Below are 21,498 nucleotides of genomic sequence, written 5' to 3'. Positions count from 1 at the left end.
TAACAGCCTCTATTTCACAGAGGATGAAATGGATTAATAGATGTTAAAGCACTCACAGCAGTGTCTGGAACATAGTGAACAATATATGTGGGACTGTGGGACACTGTTTTCACTGTCTTCTTCTTCATTGTCATCGTCATCTTTCTAAGTCTTCTTTCTCCATAAGCCCCACAAGGACAGGGTCTTGTCTCATGTATGTTAGCCAGTAACCCAGCACAGGACCTGTCACGTGGGAGGTGTTCAAAATACATTTACTGAGTAATTGGAGAAAGGAATTAAGGTCTTATGTTGTCTTGACTTTGCAGAATCCTATGCAGTTTGAAGAATCGGACTGTGACTCTTCAGATGGGGAGTGTTCTGATGCCACGGTCAGGACCAATAAACACTACAGCTCTGCTACCTGGTAATGAAAGAACACCCACCCTGAAGATCTCATGACTATACTGGCATTTCAAATTCACCACCCCCCGACTCTTCCCACTCTCCTCCTGCTTTTGTGTCTGGGAGGAGAGCTGCCCCATCTTTCTTACCCCTAGAAATGAGCTGCAATAACAGGAACATGAGACTTCGCAAATCTCTGGAGAAAAATATCCAAATGAAATTAAGTCTCACTGAACATTTCAATCAAGAATGGCAGGGATCTATTTTATTGAATATTCTAGCTACTGTAACATTGATATTTATTTTTGTTTGACATTTTAACACTTTGTACTGTAAAGAGTGAACTATATATGATAGAGAAAAAGACAATAATTTCTTGCAAAAAAAAAAAAAAGAGAGCAAAAGGAGGAAAGGAAAAAAGTGAAATTTAGGAGCAACATCCTTGGGAGTTTGTGGGACCAGGAGGTATTATTGCTACTTGAACAGGGGACCAGTTCTTTTGGCTGTAAGTGACTGAAGAAGAGCCAAAGCAAGACATACTGAGCATTTTAGAAAACAAAGAGCAGCAGAAGAAAAGCAATTCCAGGTAACTTGTGAACAGACCACACTAAATTCAGCCAGCTTGTCCAGATGGGTGATGCAAAGACCTAGAAAAGTTTGGTGACCAGTTACTTGTATCCAGGGTCTTTGAGGGTATGTATTCAAAACTGTGTATGTGGAAGCTGATGTCATCTTTAAAGTTTTAAGCAGCATTTGGTAGTGAGACACAGGTAGAGTCCAACCTTGTCCTTGACAAATATTCCACTTTTTAATGCTGCCAGTGTCATGACCTTGGCGAGTGTGTTACCTTGACCAGAGTGTTGATTTTTCAGACTGGAGTGCCATTTTCCTGTATCCTACTTCCTTCCCACCTGTTGACTATGTCTTTTAGGGAAAAAGGGGGCAGGGGAGGGAGAGCCTGAGGAAGAGAGGAGGATAAGACAACAGTGTTGGAAAAGCAAATGTGCAATTTGTGAAAGGACATTCACAGAATGTCTCAGTTTAACTACGTGGAGAAGATGGGAAGCACCGCTCCCTGGGACCAGGTTGTTTGTCTTCTAGAGTTTTATTGACTTAAATGGAACAGTCTTTGAAGGCAGCTAGGAGGTGTATGAGTCTGCCCAATGTCCAGTCCCAGACCATACCCTATGTTTGTATTAACTCATTCTAACCCCAGAAGCTTTCGTGAGTGGCTGCCACAGTCAGAAAAAAGGCAAAACAGGCAATTTGCAAAAGGCAGCCCCTCCCCCACCATAATAGCTTTTCTGTTAAATGCTACTTGTAAAATGTATTTGGCTCCATGCAAATTTGAATAATTGGATTTGGAAATTCTTAGAAAGAACAACTGATGCTAAGCAGAGATTGGAAAGATTTTATATTGTCCAAGGCCTGAGTCCTTTCTGTCTCCAGGATCATGGGCTCTGAGAAACAAACCAAGGTATCTCATGGTGCCTCAGCTTTAAGGAAATTTTAATCTAGAATTTGATATAAAAACAGATGTTGGCCTAGTTTCTGTCTCCAGGATTAGTCACTGCCAAACACCCTTTCTCGGCTCAAGACCTAGAGAGGATGGTTTAAACTCTTCGACGCTGCATCAGATTGGACATCAGGCAAGACTTATACACACAGGTTTTAAACCATTTCCAATAGAGGTGAAAGCATCGCCCTCCTCCAAGTGTCACTGATTGCATCAGCCAAAAAGCAAAAGCAGGAGGGAATTTAGAGCAGTTCCTTTTGCTTGTTTGATCCCTCCATTTGTTTACACTTTATGTTGAGACATTGATTTAAAATTTAGTGTCTATAATTTATAGCTCTTAGGTAGGATGAAGGAAAATGTTTAACTTATACAGAGAGCAGTATTGTTTCATTAAATTATTCCATTTTGTATGAATTCTGTAGCTGGACTACATGAAAGATCTTAAGTTATGGCATTATTATCATTGTTATTTTATTTTATAATAATTATTATCCTTCTCATTTTCTGTCGATCAGAATGTGTGGTTTATGGTGTAGCACAGTGATTGTGTTGATTGCTAACCATGAGTTATTATGGATTTTTATGAAGGAATGAAAATGGAACTGCCATGTGGGAGCTCCCTGGTATTCGTCTTAGCTGTATTCCCTCATTTTCTGTATACAACAACAATCATCTGAGGATGCGGGTACTGCCCTGAGGCCCAGTGGTTAACGCTGTGATTTTGACTTGATCACAAAAGCTCCTAGGTGGGCAGATGACTGAGTGGTGGACAAAGTTCCAAAGCTGTACACTTTCTCAAGTTTCTTAAGAAATAAAATCATGCGATCCATTAGAAGCACAAGAGAATTATTTAATGCCCTGAGAGAAACAGGCCTACAGGGAACCTGCCTGGGGCCTGTGGGATAGTTTCAAGAACTGGCAACATGGTTTGTAAGCTCCTTCCTGCTAAATCCCTTAAAACCAACCTTTTTTCCTCCTAGTTAGGAGACTAAAAAGAGGAAATAGATGGCATGACAAAAAAAAAAAAAAAAATGCCTAGCTGTGGTGATGATTAGGAAAGTTCTAGCCTGAGGCCTAATCTGTCAGTCACAGAGCTGGAAAAGCACCTTTTAAAGCCCATGTTTTATCCTCTGACTTCAGACCACACTGTACTATGAATCTCTCTGGCTCATTACTTCTGAGAACAGAGAGGCTATAACTCTGTATCCTCTTTCTATCCAACATAAAACACTGACCCTTTAGCTTATCCAGGCCTTGCCCACCTATAGTGGCCAAAGAGAAACATGAAGGTCAACGTGTCTTATCCCTTTCAGTGATGATCTTTCTGGAAAATCCACTCCAATACCTCATCATTTTGATACCTTTTGAATTCCCATCTGGACTGTCTGTCATGATAATGCCATATATCTAACTGGATTGACTGTTAAGAGCATCTTAGGGCCACAGACAGTGTTGAATCTTCAAGTCATTCACTGTATGGTCAAGAGCTGAATAAAGTTCAACATTGAACATTTGCTTATTTTCTTTAGTAGAAGTGACTAGAGGCTTCAGAGAAGAACAGTGTCTTTAGAGAAATGCCTTCTCTATCCCAGGCTACCCTTCACTGCCTGCTTTGAAGTAACCAAGACAATTTTGAATTGGTGTGTGTTTCTTTGAGAACAACTCCACAGTCATCTGAAGAGTGTGGAATGAAGAGCTCAGGGAATTTAAGAGCTAATTCTTCAGTCTGACAACTGGGCGACAGCACTTTAAGGAAACTCCCAGGACTATGATTTCAAGCTTCGTTGTCGATCAAACGTTTAATCCCCTTGGGATGAATTCCACATTCCTTTAGCATCTGGTTTTAACTGACTGGAAGATAATGAGTTTTAATTTGTGTTGCAGATGAGCATTTGATTCTGATTCGCATCTATTTCTAGCTCCTGTCCTCTGAACAACAATTCCTCTTAAAATTGCTTAGCAGAGGGACTGAGAAGCCTGCATCCCCTTTGAAGTTATAATAGACCTTACTACTGCTAAAGCCTGCATCCCCTTTGAAGTTAACATAGACTTTACCACTGCTAAAGTTTAGACCTGTTTGCTAGATTGTGGGGAGCACCTTCCCAGGGAGGTGAAGAGCTAGCTGTGCTGTAAGATGGTTTGGTATGACCTACTTGAAGTTCAGATATTTAAAAACTTTGGTATCAACAAATCTATCCTTCTAGAATTAAAGATATTTTTAGTTGTATTTAATTAGTACACTGGAGTTCCATTTCAGGGCCTCATTGTACTGAATTTGCCTCTTATCCAAGTAATAATAGACTTGATGGTTTGGGGTTTTCTTGGTACAACCTAATTTTAAAAGCCCTCTCCCACTGTGGAGCACTGATGTTTTTTTCAATGTGAATGTATCCTTATTGATCAAAAGATTTACCTTTTTCTTCCATGCCCTTATGTCTCTCTCTCCACCCCCTTTTCTTAAAATGTTTCTACTTGAACTTCTTGCAACTGAATTCTATAAATTCCAAGGAATTCCTGCCCTGCTCTACTCCTAGTAGAGTTTGCTCTATTGTGTTTCATTTTTCTACCAAGCCAGAAACCAGAATACCACCACATACCACCATCTACTGTCTTCACGCTCGATATCCCAAACTATGTTATTTATTAATTACCATATTCTTTCCTGCTGAGCCTGGACACACCCTCCGAACCTCTCACAATACAGCACTTGGAGCAATAATTACCACTTGATTGGAATTGGTGTGCAAGGGGAGATCTATTTGCTGTCCCAACCTTAAGCTCATAATTTCCTAAGGTGGTTTGAGATCTTGAGTTAGCCCACATGGGAGAATGATGGGATGTACCAGTATGCTGCTTCCAGGTTCCACCCTGTGGCCAAGGGGCAGCATGAAAGGCAAGAAAAAGGCTCCATGCCTCCACCCACTGCCCCTTTGGTGTATGATTGCTATTGAATTCCAAAATGTCTCTTCATTACATCATTTCATTGTGTTAAATGAGCCTGTTCCTTACCACCTTCTATAAACAGAGGGTTAATTAAGAAGTCCCAGTTGCTTGCTTCTTCCTTAGATTCTGTGAGACTGAGGTACCAAAATGATGTGACATCCTTTTTAAGACTTTTGACTTGTACTGTCAGTATGAATTTAGTGCCTTTCTAGGCAGCAAGAATCTTCTTCATTGCTGATTTCATAGAAAAAATGGCCTAATATACTCACACCACCAGTGTTACCAACATACACAGACTAGCACAGAAGAAGTCACACTAGTCCGCCTGTTTGCATGTTACAGCCAATACTGCAGCACCTGTTCAAACTGGAATGGACTAGACTGCCAAGTGGAGGACCTTTGTAGAAACTGGAACACTTCTCAGGGACAGGTGGCAGAAGAGGGGAGCTCACTGTTCTGAGAAATAGGGTTACACAAAAGGAGTGGGGTGGCGGCTTCCCTGTCACGTGACCAGAGCACACTGGCGGAATTTCACACAGAGCCAGGTCCCCTGGCAGACAGCAAGGCCACTGCAAGGGAAGTGCTAACACCAGTCATTCAGTCATGCCCGACTCTGTGTGACCTCATGGACTGTCCGTGAAATTCTCCAGGCAAGAATACTGGAGGGGGTTGTCATTTCCTTCTCCAGGGGATCTTCCCGACCCAGGGATTGAACCCAAGTCTCCTGCATTGCAGGCAAATTCTTTACCATCTCAGCCACCAGAAAAGGTACTGTAAGACTTCCAGCCAAGTCCCAGGCCTGCTCTCCAGAGCCACTTCACAGCACTCAGGGGAATGCTGGCTCCTGGCCATAGGCTGTTGCCTGGTGACCAGGCACACGGGGTCCTCCAGGGGTTGCAGGTCAGAGGGAACCCCCACCAAAAGGTGCAGGCTAATAGGAAGGTGCCCTTTATTGACCGTGTCACCTGAGGAGCTCGCTCCCTCCAGAGTGCCCACTTCTCAGACTCTGGAGTGTGACAACCCACTTGGATTCTTGATTGCAATAAAATGTGAGTTCAATTTGAAGCAGATTAACTTCCTTTTTTGTAGTCAAGTCTCAAAATGAACTCCCTCATCTGCGTCCTCTGTGGTCTTAGTTCTCCTGCTCCTTGTGCGGGTTCTGATGCCGGCTCTCCCTTTGTATCGACCAACTGTACAGTGATGGGAACAAGAGCGACCATCAAAGCAAACAAATGCATGGAATTAAACAAAAAGTGTGTACTTCACTGTTTTCTGTCCTGTCTTTTCCTTAGAGACTGCTTGTGTCCTGAGAGCTACCTTCACAAGTTTTAGAATTCGTCTGGGAAAGGAAAACTTAACATTACTGGGTTTCCTGCAGCCCAGAAAAATAGGTGGTGAGAAAAGCTGGTTTCTGTGGCGTTTTCATCAGACACATCCACAGAAAGAAGAGACGACCATCATTGTGTGATTGTCTCTTCATGATTATTCTGTCACATCCAAGACAGGCGCTCTGCTCCTTCCCCACAGCTTTCCTGCTGCCCACCTTGCAGCTACTTCTCTGGTATGAGAACCCGAGTCTCAAATGTGATTAAGAGGGAAAAGGCAAAAATGAAAATCTTCCAATGCATACGACTGGTGAGAAATCTAAGAGTAGAAAGCTAAGACAACACATTGGACTGTCTGATTTCAGCCAATCCCGAATCCCACTGGCAAAGTTAGCAACATGCACACACAGCACACAGAATACATATATCCGTTTATTTGGGAAACTGCTTTGCCTGTAAAGTCACAACTGCTAAGGCACATTGTTGCGAAGTCAAGGGGGAGGAAGGAGAGAGACAAACCCAAGGATCCAGGTAAAGGGCAAAGGGTACAGGCTTCCAGCAGTGCGGAGAGCTTCCAGTGTCTTCCCTCCCTTCTACCACAGAGCTTCACAAAGAGCCATGGATTTCCAAGTCCAGCTGGTGTCCTCCTCATGCCCATTCTTGTTCTCAAGCTTCTTTTAAAGCAACACATGCTTAAAAATGAAGTCCTTGTTATATTTTTTTGGATTATACTGTGTCCAAAAAACACTGCTTGGGAATTCATTCTTTATAGGGAACAAGTATTCCCAAGAATTCGTGTAGGACAACTGATCTGCATTAAGCCTTGGCAAGATTCTTGGCCGAGTCAAATCAAAAGCCAGCAGATGGTGCCCAAGGGCAAGAGTTCTGATAAGAAATGATGAGTTACTCCTGTGGGGCACAGGATCCCACAGCTGGTCATTTTAGGTGCCAAGGTCCTTTTGTCCTTGGAACTGAATTGATCTGTGCCAGTCACAACACTACAGCTATAGAAAGCAGACAGCTACAGATTTGTTAAAACACAACACAACAAAGTAATCCAAAGCCAAGTTTTCTCCTTGAATTCCCCTGAATTGAAAGATAAAACAGAATTATCCCTCAGTTATTCTCAGGAAATGAAAAAAAAGCATTTGGAGGGTATACAGGCTGGTACCTGCATACCAGCTGGTACCATGTACTGAGTCCATTCTCCCAGCAAGACAGAGGAGGCATTCTCACACAGAAAGGACAGACTAGAAAAAAGGTACTGATGGTCATTTGGTTCAGGTGAGTCGAGGGCTCTGCACAGATAGGTAAGCACTTCTCCAGAACATATTCATAACATAGAGTGAGCTCTGCTGATATTTAATAGCCTGATTGCAATCAGCTGAATTGTCTGGACATGCAACCAAGAGGAGATGTGACATATGTGGTAACATCAGTGCGTCTGAACACAAAGAGCTTCACAGCAATCACTGTGCTTTTGAGCTGTACATGGAAATTGTATGGAGTTTGTCAGCTTGTTTCCCTTGATTAATGCAAGAGGTAGGTCATCAGCAAAAAAAAAAAAAAAAAAAAAACATGTACTGAAGAAACACTCTTCAGGAGACTAACAGGAAGTGTGTCAGCGATGTAGGTTCATGTCATTAATCTACACTTATCATGTCCACAAGGGACCTAAAAAGGATAAAACCTGTCACGACAGCTGATCCCTGCGTGGAAGAGGCACGCCAGACAAGGGCCGTCAGCATCCTCTCCCGAGACAGCTCAGGGCTTGGCAAGAGGCAAGTCTGACACACTACCCTGAGTTCCTTGTTATTCAATGAAACACATACAGGATTTCCTGAGAGGCCATCCATTTTGCAGAGTGTCTTGCTAAATCTCAGTTGGTTTGAGAATCTGATACGATTCACCTTCCAGAGCACAGTGTCCTTAGTGACAGGACAGAGCACACAGAAGACTAGTGTCCACATCACCTATTGAGAATAATTTAAAAACAATGAGGGGCTTCAGAGGACCACATCCATTACATACTTAAGCAAGAGAGTCCAGGGAGATAGCACCCAAGAGACCCAGATCACGTGACCTTCCTACTATTCAGAGAGTGAGTGTTGCTTGTTTCTTTCAAACGTAGGTCTTTCTGACTAAATTTTTTAATGAGGGTTCCAGGAACTAAGGCCACCAGGGCAATGGCCAGCAGTTTAAAGGCAGTTTCCCAGGAGAAAAGAGCATCCAGAGAGGTGAGGGTGGACAGGATGGAGCCCGTCTGCACACAGATGAAATTATATGGGATCAAACCTGGAGGAAGAAAAGGGAAATCCTGTTACTCTGGGACAGGAAAACGAAGACCAGTAGTGCTTCAGAAAGGTCACCAGTAATTCACAACAGTGACTCCAATTTCATATGTGACTTTTGCGCAATTCTGATCCCTAAACGTATTTCCTCTTTCCCTTCTTCTCTTCCATTCCTTCCTCTCCTTTCCTCGCTTCCCACATACATTTGCCTCATTAAACAAAAGGACTTGAGATGGTTTGCTATATATATATATACACATATATATACACACACACACACACACACACTACAATAAGATTTAAACTTTTTTTTTAAAATAGGGGGAAACAAAACAATAAAACAAAATGAATGAAGAATAAACAAAATTAAGGCAAAAATGCATAAAGTTCACTCATTTGCTAGGAGTGTCCCCAGATTTGGTTCCGAGTACCCAGCAGCCCAAGCAAAGAGAAGCATCAGCATTATGAGTTGTGCAGTTATGCCCAAGATAAAAACAAGTTTCTTAGAAGTAGTAGTACTGTTTCATACTCTGTACTGTCTGTAAGAGGTCATCGAATCCACTGGATCCCAAAAGTGACTGGTGGCCCAAGAGGCTGACTGTATCACAATCCCCCGTGAAGCTGTTAAAAACACACCCTTGGGCTGTGCCCCAGGGACTCTGGTCCCCTGGGTCTGGGGGTAGAGCCCAGGAACCTGCATTCTAACAGCCTCTCCCGACTCCCACTCCCAAGACTCTGATTGGTTTGGGGCCCCCTGATGATCCACTCCTCTTCTCTAGTGGATGATGCCTCAAGATGAGACTCATCAAGGTCATACAACCTGTCAGAGGCGGAACTAGAACCCCGGTTTCTGGAGTCCTTCCAAGCCTCGTGCACCTGGTTAATTACAGGCTGCTAATAGAGATACGGAGGCACTCTCATCTAAGAGCCGGTCTGACAGAATTAGCTGTGGTTGATTCTGCTTCGATTTAAGATCTCAGCTTCTCTCAGGAATTCCCTATTTATAGCAACTGCTCAACCACAGATCTGTCATGTTTGACCCAGAGCCCTGAGTAGTCTTTCCCTCCATTTCTAAAGAAGGTTTAAGAGAGACGATCCTTGCCTTAGGCTTGAAGAGGGTGGGGTGGTTTACTTCCAGTGTGGAGAAAACCGTAGTCACTGACTTCACAGGATGTTAGCCGTTTTCCCATTCAGATGAACGTGGTCCAAAGCTCATACTTCGAGAAACACTGCTGTCATCCTAGCCTCACATTTGGCCACGTGGCTCATTGAGGGTAAGGAGCTTGCTGAAGGTCATACAATTGTCAAACAGCAAGAAGGAACTAGCTCTTCCTAAGGCAGATCTTAATGGAAATAGGGGCCAAAATCAAACAGGAAGCCCTTGCTCTGACCTTCTCCTGCCTCCACCTTCTCTTCCACCCACAAACCTGAACTCTGCTTTCACTGAGCCCTTACTATGGGCCAAGTCGTGTGTTACACAGATTACTCTTCCAATCCCAGGGCCTAGCTACAGTGCAAACACACAGTAGGCATTAAATACAGGTATAGAATGAACAATCCCTATTTTTTCCAGAAGTATTTTTATGGGTTCTCACGTTCAAGCCCAAGTAGACCTGCTATCAGGAACAGTTTCATTAGACAAGGCTGGATGATGCTCTCCGTAAGCCTGGCTCACAGAAGCAGGCACGTGCCCATGACGACTGTGAGACTCAGATTTACACGCCGCGTCTTACCGATAAGAACAGAGAAGAAGAACTGCACGATGGGGATGTTCAGAATTGGGGCCGAGAGGTTCAAGAACCAGTTTGGCGTCATAGGGAAAAGTCTCAGAAACAGTAAGAAGAAAAACAGGCCGTTTCTGTTCTCCTCCACCTGAAGCCAGAGAAGACAAGGCCGTTAAGAAGCAGGAGAGTCTCCAGCTGGTGAAAAATCTGTTGGTGCCAGACACTGTTCTAGATACTTCTCATATTCTGTAAATTCCAGGGCAGAGACTGTTTTCCTCATTTTTAAAATGGAAGTGCCTGGGACTTCCCTGGTGGTCCAATGGTTAAGAATCTCCTTTCCAATGCAGGGGATGCAGGTTTGATCCCTGGCTGGTGAACTAAGATCTCACGTGCTGAGGAACAACTAAGCAAGAGTTCCACAACTAGAGAGCCCAGGGACCACAACGAAGACCTAGTGGAGCCCCCACCTCCCCCAGAATGGAGGTGCCTGAGGCTCAGAAGTCAGGAACCTGCCTTAAGACACAGAGCTGGCAGTGATGGAGCTGGAGGCTGAGCTCAGGTCTTCATCTCTAGGAGACATCAATAGACCCTCTGGAGCCTCCTGCGGCAGGGCAGGGGGGGACTGTGGGAAACCCCTGCACCACACTCCCCTCAGGGCCATGCATGACTTTCTAGGGACCCAGCACTCAGAGGTACCCTCTAGCCTTACCTTCTTCTGCAGCAGGGCCACTTTGTCAGGAAAGTAGGAGACCACCAGCTGTTTTCCAAAAACACTGGAGAGCAGGTAGCAGCCTGTGGCACCCACTGAGGTCAGCACGCAGCACAGCAGAAGCCCCAGCCAGGGCCCAAACAAAGCGCCGGCTAAAACGTTCTGCAAAGGAAACAAACGCTCTGCATGAGGACATCCGCCAACTGCCAGCCGTCTCGTCTTGGAGCATGGGAGGCCTAGGTTCCCTCCTCCTTCAGTGATTTTCCTGGACAAAAAACCCTATTCCCATTGTAAAGAGATGAATGAAAGGTGATGAAAGAGCTGGGAACTACAACCCTGGCTTCAGTCTTCTCACCCTTAAAACTGGGAAGAGGATTAAAACCTCAGAGGACAAGACAGAATTAAATGGGAAAATCTACATCTAACACCCAGCCTTCCACATGGGCTGTGATAGGTCCTGCAGACCCTGAGGCTCTGGGGAGGCAGAAAGAAAGCTCACAAGTTATTTTTTGCTATTCTAAATGGACACAAACCATGGATTTCCCCTTAGTTAGACCACATGAGCTTTACAGAAGGTCTAGTTTCTTTCCTTTCTGCAGGAATTACATCTCTGTGGTATGCTAACCCTGGCAGTTTTGTGTTGACCAGATTTCTAGCTGACACTCAAAAAAGCCTATGATGAACCAAAAGGGAAAAGCGAACCAATACTTCCTAAATGCAGTCTGGCTGGTAGACATCATCCTGCCAAACATGGAATCCAAGACAGAAAATAAAAGGAGGACCTGGAAGCGAGAAGGCAGGGATCTCCTCAGTACCTCCAATGTATTAAGGACTTGACAACACGTCCAATTTAATCCCCAACATGACCCTGTGTGGTATGCCAGCCTCACCCTATTCTACCAGTGCGAGATTAAGTATCGTGCCCAAGGCCACATGAAGAAGAGATAAGATGCACCCCCAGAGAGCAGCTGGCTCTTTGCCCTGCAGAGGGATCAGCTCAAGAGAGAAAGAGATATGGGGGCAACCCCAGGAGACAGATGGCCTCTGACCTCCGGCACCACACATGTTCCCATCTCTCTTGGCGTGGCTATGTTTGCTTTTCTTCCAGTTGCTAACAAAGACACTGCTGAGGCAGATCCGGCCTGAGCTGAATGTTGGGGCAGGAGGGAGAAGCAGGACAGAAGGAAGCTTTCAAGGCTGCCTGCTCAGTGCTGAAGCCACTGTGTGCCAGGCGCACCATCACTGTGTCAGCCCTTCTGCACCCACTAGGTCATTTAATTCTCCCATGTAACAATCCCAGGGGGTTATGTAGGAGAGTCTCTGTTCTACAGATGAGGAGGCAGGGTTGGAAAGGTTAAATGGTTGGCTCACTGTTACACAGCTGGGATCTAAACCTACCCAAAGCTGTAATATACATATACATTTATACCAACCAGCTTACAATGCTGCTGGGAGGACAGCACAAATTCTCCTGTATCACCTGAGGTGGAAGCTGGTTAGAAGCATCCAAGAGCCCATGCGCAAGCCTGGATCTAACACTGCAGCTCCCGAGAGACAGGGGGCCGCCTGGAAAACCAGAGTGACTCATCCCCACCAAACCAGGGAGGTTCCCCGACCCTCTCCAGCCTAACAGCAGCAAGAACAACCTGCATCTGTTCATCAGACACTTACAAAGGCACTTCCCTGTGCCAGGCAAACACACAGGCTGTGAACAAGGAACAGGCCCAGCCCTCAAGGAACTCACGGACTAGTGGAAAAAACAGATTTTAAAAGAAAACCAACATGTGGAAGGGGAGAGGTCTCAAGGACGGTGCTCCACAGCTGTCAAATCCTTAGAAACAAAAGCAGCAAACTTGAGAGGAAAGGCAGGCTCTGGAGCTGGGGGTGGGGGGTGGGGCGAGGGTTCAGACCCCAGCCCTACCCCGTCCTCGCCTCATCATCAGGGACAGTTACTTAACTCCTCACCATTCACTTCCTTGTCTGTAAAATGCCCGTTACTGGCTCTTGGGAGAACTAAATAAGGTCGAGCGGGTAGAGCCACTAGGACAGTGCCTGACGCAGGGAAAGCTGTCAACAAACAATAGCCACTTTGGCCTGTCCTCTGGACTGTAGGCTCTGCAGCCTAATGGCCCCTCTGCAAAGAAGAACGTGGCTTCCTGGGAGGCAGGCACAGGAGGAGGGCAGGATACTGACCAGGAAGCTGGACCCAGGGATGGCAAAGCTCTGTTTGTACAGGTAGGCACTGCAGAAGAGCAGGAACACGTAGACCTGGTGTTCCTTTCGGTATTCTCGAAGGACCTCGGAGAGTTCCCGCAGCTCAGCCAGGTCCGAAGGAAACCATAGTGACCTGGAGATTTGGAAAATCAGATGGAAACACGAGTTGAAAACAGCCTCATACCTAATAAAGTCACTTGCTGTGTCTTCTTTCCAAAACGGATTTTTAAATGTGCCCATCATCTGGTCTGCTGGGAACCAGCAGAGATGTGGGAGGCTAGGATGATGGATGACCTGATATTCATAACACAGCAGAGGCAAGAAGAGCCTCAGTTTGGAAGCAAAGGACCTGGCGTAGCATCTGAACTCTGCTACTATCCAATGGTATGATCTCAGGCTAGTCCTTGAGCCTTAGTTTCCTTATTGGAAAAAGGAGAGATTAATGGTGGATAATCACTAAGTTCCCTCTTAGCTCTCAGATTTTATGGACTAGTCTTTTTTAAAATTTTTAACTGGAGGCTAATTGCTTTACAATATTATGTTGGTTTCTGCCATACAACAACATGAATCAGCTATAAGTATACATATGCCCCCCCCCACTTGAACTTCCCTCCCACTCCCCACCCTATCCCACCTGTCTAGGTTGTCACAGAGTACAGGGTTGAACTCCCTGTGTTATACAACAACTTCCCATTAGCAATCTATTTTACATATCAGATCAGATCAGATCAGTTGCTCAGTCGTGTCCGACTCTTTGTGACCCCATGAATCGCAGCACGCCAGGCCTTCTAGTAATGTATATGTTTCACTGCTACTCTCTCAATTTGTCTACCCTCTCCTTCCCTCGCTGTGTCCACAAATCTGTTCTATATGTCTGCGTCTCTATTCCTGCTCAGCAAATAGGTTCATCTGTACCATTTTCCTAGATTCCATATATATGCATTAATACATGATAGTTGTTTTACTCTTTCTGACTTCCTTCATTCAGTATAACAGGCTCCCAGTTCACCCACCTCACTAGAACTGACTCAATTGTGTTCCTTTTTATGGCTGAGTAATATTCCATTGTATATTACAGCTTCCACAGCTGTAATTATTACAGAATATTCTGTATTATTACAGAATCCACAGCTTCTTTATCTACAAACAATAAATGCTGGAGAGAATGTGGAGAAAAAGAAACCCTCTGGCACTGTTGGTCCGAATGTAAATTGATACAGCCACTATAGAGAACAGTACGGAGATTCCTTAAAAAGCTAGAAATAAAACTACCATATGACCCAGCAATCTCACTACTACGCATATACCCTGAGGAAACCATAACTGAAAAAGACACATGTACCCTCAATGTTCATTGCAGCACTACCTACATTTGGTAGGACATGGAAGCAGCCTAGAAGTCCATTGACAGATGAATAGATAAAGAAGTTGTGGTCCTTATGAACTATTCCTAAGAGGCAAATGGATTAATTTCTAGGCAAGTACTGAACGCCCTGAATTGCCTTCCTTTCCAGGGGTAAACCCTCCCCCCTAAGCTTTAGGCCAAGGACAATTCAAACTTCACACTTCTAAGTTACTAGGTAAAACAACTGCTTTATCAATCACAAAGAAGCCAATTAAAGGTTCCCTAGGAAAGTGTATTTGTCCCACACCATAAACATAATCTTCTTGATAATATGTCAGGCTTGAAACCAACCCTTTCAACCAGCCTGCTTTTCATCCTGCTCTCTATATGGTCCTCAGTGTACTCTGATCCCTGTACAAGGGTTACCCTGTACAAAAGCTACCTTGCCTCTGCCATCTGAACAACTCCGGAATCCATCGATGATCAATTACATGCAAACCCTCCTGGTTCTCATTAGAATGTTTCTCTTACTCTGACATCCACAGCACAGCCTTCCCAGCTAGAGCAAAACAACAGTCACTGAAAACAGCTGTCCTAATATTCAAACATAAGTAACATACATCTTCATTATCTTTACAAATAGTTGCCCGACAAACCGGCCCAGTAGGTATTTGTACCTGCTGCTGCTGCTGCTGCTAAGTCACTTCAGTCGTGTCCGACTCTGTGCAACCCCATAGACGGCAGCCCACCAGGCTCCCCCGTCCCTAGGATTCTCCAGGCAAGAACACTGGAGTGGGTTGCCATTTCCTTCTCCAATGCATGAAAGTGAAAAGTGAAAATGAAGTCGCTCAGTCGTGTCTGACTCCTAGCGACCCCATGGACTGCAGCCCACCAGGCTCCTCCGCCCATGGGATTCTCCAGGCAAGAGTACTGGAGTGGGGTGCCATTGCCTTCTCCAGGTATTTGTACCACCTCCTGCCTAACACTGTGGGTAAGTAAAAGGAAAAGCTGAGACAACCAAGAAGAGATCGTCGATAACTAGTGAATAATTTAAAGTTGTCCATCAACGTTTTCCTCAAGCCCGATATGCCTTCAAGTCCCAAGGGCAGATCTGACCAGAAGTGAATTGGGGAAGATGAAGGAGGGAGGCTGAAAGCAGTCTTTACGAACCGGCTGCGGGTCCACATCGGGTGGGATGCAAATAGGGGTCAGGCCTAGGCCTGGGAAGGCGACGGGAACATCGCTCAATGGCGATCCAATGGGGGGAGCAGAGGTGCTCCAGCAGGATCAGCCCAAAGTAAGGCGCCGCGTTTCCCTCCGCAACTAAAAAAAAAAAAACCAGAAGGCACCAAACAGCACTCCCGCGCAGCCTGCAGCATGCAGATCCCAGCCAGGGCCAGAGCCCGTTCCAGTTCAACCGGCCTGCCCAAGACCGTGTAGACGCGGCCCGATCTCCAGTCCCAGGACTGAACCCCAAATCCCGGCCTCCGACGCCGCCGATCCGGGAACCCGAATCTCCGGTTCCCAGACCTCATCCTCGGACCTGGCTCCCTTTCTTTGACCCGAACCTAGGACCCAGTCACCGCCGCCACGCACCTGTCTCCAGACTCCTCGGCTGAGACCAGTGTCGACGCGCGAGGCAGTCGCGTGGACAGCAAGTACAGGGCGAAGGTGCTGCCGGCGAAGACCAGGAGGAGGCCGAGTAGGGAGTGCATCGCGGCCCCCGCACTCGCACTCGCGGGGCCACGGAGCGTTCTGGAAGTAGCGCCAGGAACCTCGCTGCCTGCCGGCTGCGCCAGGGGAGCGAGTTAGCAGACGGACAAGGGCGGGGTCTGCTCCAGGCCCCGCCTTCATTACCAGGCCCCACCCCCAGCCAGGGCTCCGCGGGCCCCTGGGTCTAGAATCCGGCAGAAACCTTCTTTCCTTCTACTCTTGCTTTTGTCCTCGTTCCGTCTGTATATATTTTTTATAGTTTGTCTCTTTCTCCACTTATTTGCTGGGTCCCTGCCAGGCGTTAGTACGTCCTGGGTGAATCAGGAACCCTGACCACAGCAAGCTTGCAGTCTAGTGGTCAAAATAAGACTTGTTGACCACCAGCTGAACCAGAGGCTCCAGTCCAGTGCGGTGGGATAATCAAAGCGAAATTTCATTTTATTGAACTCCTACTATGTGCCCATTATCCCTAATCCTCACAACAGTTCTGCAAGATTGGTTTTTTGTCTTCATTTAACAGATGAAAAATCCGAGTCTCAGATTAGATGACATCCCCCAAGAGAGCCACAATTAGAATCCAAGTCACCCTAGGTCCAAAACTAGTGGTTCGGTACTGCTTGGATTCATGGAAGAGGTGGGGTTTGAGTTTACCGTAAAGGATGAGCAAGATTTCCACAACAGAGACACGAAAGAGAAGGTGAACTGAGAACCCCAGTAAGGGGCCAGCATCTAGTTTCTGTGAAGCCTAAAGGGGTGAGAAATGAGAAGGTGGAAACAAGGTGGAAACAAACTGGAAAGCATGGAAGAGCAGCTAAGTAGTTGGATTTTTTTTTTTTTTTTAATATTGTACATGAGGAGACACCAACAGAGGTGTTTAAGCAAGAGAATGATTTAGTTCCCACTTTAGGATGTTTTCCCTGGCAGATGATTAGACTGCATTCTGAGTTGGTAGCTGATGAGAAAGGATGCAGGCCTGAGCCAGGACCACAGTAGTGGGGAGGAAGATGGACAGACTGGGAAGAGTTGAGTTGGTAGGACATGGCTAATTAAATGGAGAATGACAGAGAGGACTCCAAAATGTCACAAGCCTGGACAACAGAAACATCCTTGTCATATTCAAAGCTCCTCTTGGGCTACATAAAGAGCACCTGTCAGAATTCAAAGTGTACAAGGTCCTAACAAGCCCACGTCTGGCAATTTAACCCATAGATAGGCCCTTAGGCAGACAAAGATGTTATGTTCAAGGGTATTCTGTCGGCTTTGTTTTGATATGAGGATATTGGGAACAACCCAAATGCCCATCATTTGGGGACTATGGAGGTTAATTATGGTATATTCACAAATGGAACAAATCCTAAGCAGCTTATTGAAAAAGGGAAGCAGCTCTGTGTATCCAGATACAGTACAGTAGCCAGAGAGATGGGTAGGATAAAAATCAAACAAGTTGCAGTGTTAGACTATATTATGATTCATTTGTAAGAAGAAGAAAAAAGATGTATTTTATATTTTCAAAATTCTGGGATTTGCATGAAGGAAATGAAATGACTCAATGTCTGGGATTTGCATCAGAATAATGGGAAGAAGGGAGAAACAATGACTTTTTAACTCCACTTCTTTCAGAAAAAGGCTTTATTAGCATCTTTATCTTGCCGAAGTTGTTGAAGACAATACAGATTTTAAACTTCACCTTCTTGACCTGAATCTGAAAATAATGGCTAGTAAGGATATAAACAAAACAGTATTGGCCATTGAGTTGATAATTACTGAAGCTGGGTGATGAGTGCAGGGAGGTGGATTTTACCATTTTCCCTATTTCTATGTATATGCAAAGTTTTCCATTTTAAAACATGTGTGGGACTGTTCTCAGCCTTCCATTCTTTTCCTCCCTTCACATTCCAGCTGAACACACATGGTGTTAGTTTGTGCCTATGACAACACTCTTCCCTGGCAAACTTTTCTGCCTGAAACTCCTACTCTTTCATCAATACACAGGGCAATTGTCACCTCTTCTGAGAAGCCTTCTCCAGCTCCTGCAGTCTAAAAGGCTGATCCTTCTCTGTGCTTAGGGCCGCCTGTGAAGTGTCTTTATTCCTGTGGTTGTATATACTGTGCTCCAGTGTCATCACCCATCTCTCCAGGAGACAGTGAACACTTCTGTAAATGAGACAAAGTCTCACCATCCTGTGTCTGTCCCAGCCCTTAACCCTGTGCCTGGCTTTTCATTGGCACTTAATAGAAAGAAAGAAAGTGAAGTCGCTCAGTCATGTCTGACTCTCTGTGACCCCATGGACAGTAGCCTGCCAGGCTCCACTGTCAATGGGATTTTCCAGGCAAGAATACTGGAGTGGGTTGCCAGTTCCTTCTCCAGGGAATCTTCTCTACCCAGGAATCAAACCCAGGTCTTCTGCACTGCAGGCATGGTCTTTACCGTCTGAGCCACCAGGGAAGCCCAAACTAAAGAAGGTCCTACCAAGATTTGAACTCAGATCACTGGATTCAAAGTCCAGAGTGCTCAACATTACACACTTAATAATAGTTGGTTAAATCAATGGACAAGCCTAGGGAGGAAACTACTGGTTGTTTGGTTTGGACCATGTTGATTTTGAGAAGTCAAAGGCATATAGGAGGAGAGAAACTGAATGAATAATGACACTGAGCCTGTGCCAGTAATGTGCACAGCAGAGAACAGGAAGAAAAGCTCCTGTTCTCAAGGGCTTCGCTTTGCCTTTGGTTGGGGGAGAGTATGGAGAGTTACAGAGCATGACATTGCTACAGAGGAAATGATGTGGCCAAGCTTCCAGAAAAGCAAGTATCATCATCCCTTTTATGGATGATGGCTGAGCAGGTGTTCACATGGAGTCACTTTAAGGGTTGATGAAGTCCAGAGCTGTGAGTGTCGAGCAGGACTGCATCTTAAACATTGGTCCCTTCCAAGCCCATGCTCCTTGCTCCGCCTGGCACTGGCACCACCTCTCAATGCACAGGTGAAAATCCAGAGCTTGGGCTAAACATTCATACTTTCTGTCTAGAGGAGACTGTTGAAACGGGACAGGGGGAGGTCTCTTAGGGAGACCATAAGAGGGAAAGTAATAGCGGCTGACATTCATTGAGTCTAGGCACAGCTGACCCCACAGGAAACCTTTTACACACATGAATGTATTTATTTATCATATCATGAGGCAGGGGCTCTTAAAAGCCTCCACTTTACAGTCCAGAGAAGGAAAACTTAGGCAAAGAGAATTCAGTAGACGGAGGTCACATCCCAGCAGACAACAGAGTCTACCCGCTTACCCTATATTGCCTTTTGCAGAAAAGACTGAGATTAGAAGCCTGCTAAGGAAATAGTAGAAGCAGTGAAAGAGAACAAGATAGCTCATTCAGGGATGTTGCATGAGAGAGAGGGTGGTGGGGAAGAGTGTACTAAGGGCCCCAGAAAGACTGTTAGAAAGGAACCAGTGCTGTGTCAGAGTCCATGGAAAAACCCAGCAGGGAGACCTGAAGGACTGTGGGACTCAGCCACCACCAGGTGGAAAGGGACTTTTGACAGCTCATTTGGAAGACACAAACCTAATTTCCTATAGGCTCACTGCCCAAGCCCCTGCTTGCTGCCCCTGACCTATCCCCCCTTGCCTCCTTTCCTGATTTCTCCTGGTCAACCCGTCTGCTTTGGGGAAGAAACCCTGGACTGTGTTCCCCACTACCAGCCCACCTCCAAAATGATCATGGTTTCCCTTCTGGCCCCCAGCCAAGCACCTGCAGAGCCAGCTGCAGCCTGCACAGCTTCCACTGAGGCCACTCATTTACAGCACATGCCAGGCAGCCTGTAAAGCAGAGCAGCAACCCACCACCAGGGACACATGTTGGACTGGGAAGCAGGTCGGGGTAATGGTTCAGGGGTGGGAAGGAAGAAAAGCCAAGAAGCTCCAGTGAGAATGAATTAGCCCATCACTCCCTGTGGCTCTTTGTCTTAGGGCTCACCCTCCTCTTCTGGCTTAGCTCTGAGCAGACCACATGGCTTTGCGTCCCCATTCCTGCTCCAAGAACAGGATTGACACCTGCCCCAAGAGGAAGACCCAAGGGCCAAATCCTCTCCCTGGACTTTGGAATTGGACCACCTAGTGAGTGGTCCCAATGATCCCAAGGACCCCAGTGACCCACAGCTGCCCTGTGGAGTGGGTGGAGCTGATGCAGAGAGACACACGGCAGAGCACAGGGTTAATAAAGTCCCATGGACTCTTGTTGCTGAAGGCTCCAGGGTGGCCACCATCCCTGCTCTTCCTGATGTCTGATGGTTCAGCTCTCTCTCAGGTTCCACAAGTCCTCTGTCTAATAAAATCCAGGCTAATATGAGTGGATTTCTGCTGCTGGCATCCCAGGTCAGGAATGAGAACACAGGATAGGGGTCTGAGGGTGGGAAGTTTTGGAAATAAATATCTTGATCTCTCGGAGAAGGCGATGGCACCCCACTCCAGTACTCTTGCCTGGAAAATCCCATGGATGGAGGAGCCTGGTGGGCTGCAGTCCATGGGGTCGCTAAGAGTCAGACTCGACTGAGCGACTTCACTTCCACTTTTCACTTTCATGCATTGGAGAAGGAAATGGCAGCCCACTCCAGTGTTCTTGCCTGGAGAATCCCAGGGATGGGGGAGCCTGGTGGGCTGCCATCTATGGGGTCGCACAGAGTCGGACACGACTGAAGTGACTTAGCAGCAGCAGCAGCAGCAGCATCTTGATGTCAAAGCCAGAATGGAGGTGGCTCCCTCAAGTCCCTGAGGACAAATCCACTCCATTCTGCTCAACAGACATCGGTTGGGCTCCTGCTTTGTGCCTGGCATTGTGGTGGGTGCCAGGGTAGCAAAGACAAATAAGCAGCAACTGCTCCCGTGGTGCTCACAGCCTTGGAAGAGATGCCAACATGGAAATAGATTACAATATGGCTGAATACCAGCAGCGCCAGAAGCACATACAACGTTGGTGGCAGAGTGGGTGGTAGAAGAGAGCCGTGGAAGACCAAGCCTGGCTCAGAGTCCCCCAGAAGTGCCTGAGGATCCTGGAGGGCTTTAGCTGAGGTGCAGAAACAGGGGAGTGGGCGAGGGCAAAATCTCCTTGTCTTCAGGATAGGTGAGCTTGCTGCAGGATGGTATGGGGACCACCTGAAAGTTGTGATGAGGAGTGAAAACAAGAGCCAAACTCGCTCGCCCAGGAAGCCCGTGAAGTGGGCAGTGGACCAACAGAGACAAAAGAGATAAGAGTAAGAAAGGTGCCTGGGAGAGAGGTCCAAGACAGAGAAGGGTGGGCGCCCCCAGGGAAATGGGCTGTAGCTGGGGGTGGAGGGCT

At 46.2% G+C, this 21,498-nt stretch overlaps 2 protein-coding genes across 6 annotated transcripts in view; one reads left to right on the top strand and one right to left on the bottom strand.

Moving 5' to 3' along the window:
• Positions 1-2,732, top strand: part of MAP3K13 (mitogen-activated protein kinase kinase kinase 13) — a 158,871-nt gene extending 156,139 nt beyond the window's left edge. For all 4 annotated transcript variants that reach the window (XM_055568838.1, XM_055568835.1, XM_055568836.1 and 1 more), the window contains one exon: positions 306-2,732. In XM_055568838.1, coding sequence (XP_055424813.1) covers positions 306-407 — 102 coding nt within the window. In that variant the 3' untranslated portion in view covers positions 408-2,732. The remainder of the gene's footprint in view (positions 1-305) is intronic.
• A 3,852-nt stretch (positions 2,733-6,584) lies between these two features.
• On the bottom strand, positions 6,585-16,247 carry TMEM41A (transmembrane protein 41A). Of its 2 annotated transcripts, XM_055568841.1 has the most exons (6): positions 16,045-16,183; positions 15,619-15,771; positions 13,083-13,236; positions 10,890-11,051; positions 10,190-10,328; positions 6,585-8,460 (listed from the first exon to the last, which is right to left on the bottom strand). In XM_055568841.1, exons 2-6 carry the CDS (start codon positions 15,633-15,635, stop codon positions 8,240-8,242), a joined length of 693 nt encoding a protein of 230 aa, XP_055424816.1. In that variant the 5' UTR covers positions 15,636-15,771; positions 16,045-16,183; the 3' UTR covers positions 6,585-8,239. The 2 variants fall into 2 exon arrangements, with proteins under 2 accessions (XP_055424816.1, XP_055424815.1); XM_055568840.1 differs by lacking the exon at positions 15,619-15,771 and having other exon boundaries at positions 16,045-16,247.
• Positions 16,248-21,498: the final 5,251 nt, after the last annotated feature.

Source organism: Bubalus kerabau, chromosome 2 (assembly GCF_029407905.1).
Source record: "Bubalus kerabau isolate K-KA32 ecotype Philippines breed swamp buffalo chromosome 2, PCC_UOA_SB_1v2, whole genome shotgun sequence".
Lineage (NCBI taxonomy): Eukaryota > Metazoa > Chordata > Mammalia > Artiodactyla > Bovidae > Bubalus > Bubalus kerabau.
The sequence above is the reverse complement of the archived record's forward strand: the minus strand, read 5'-3'. Positions and strand labels throughout refer to the sequence as shown.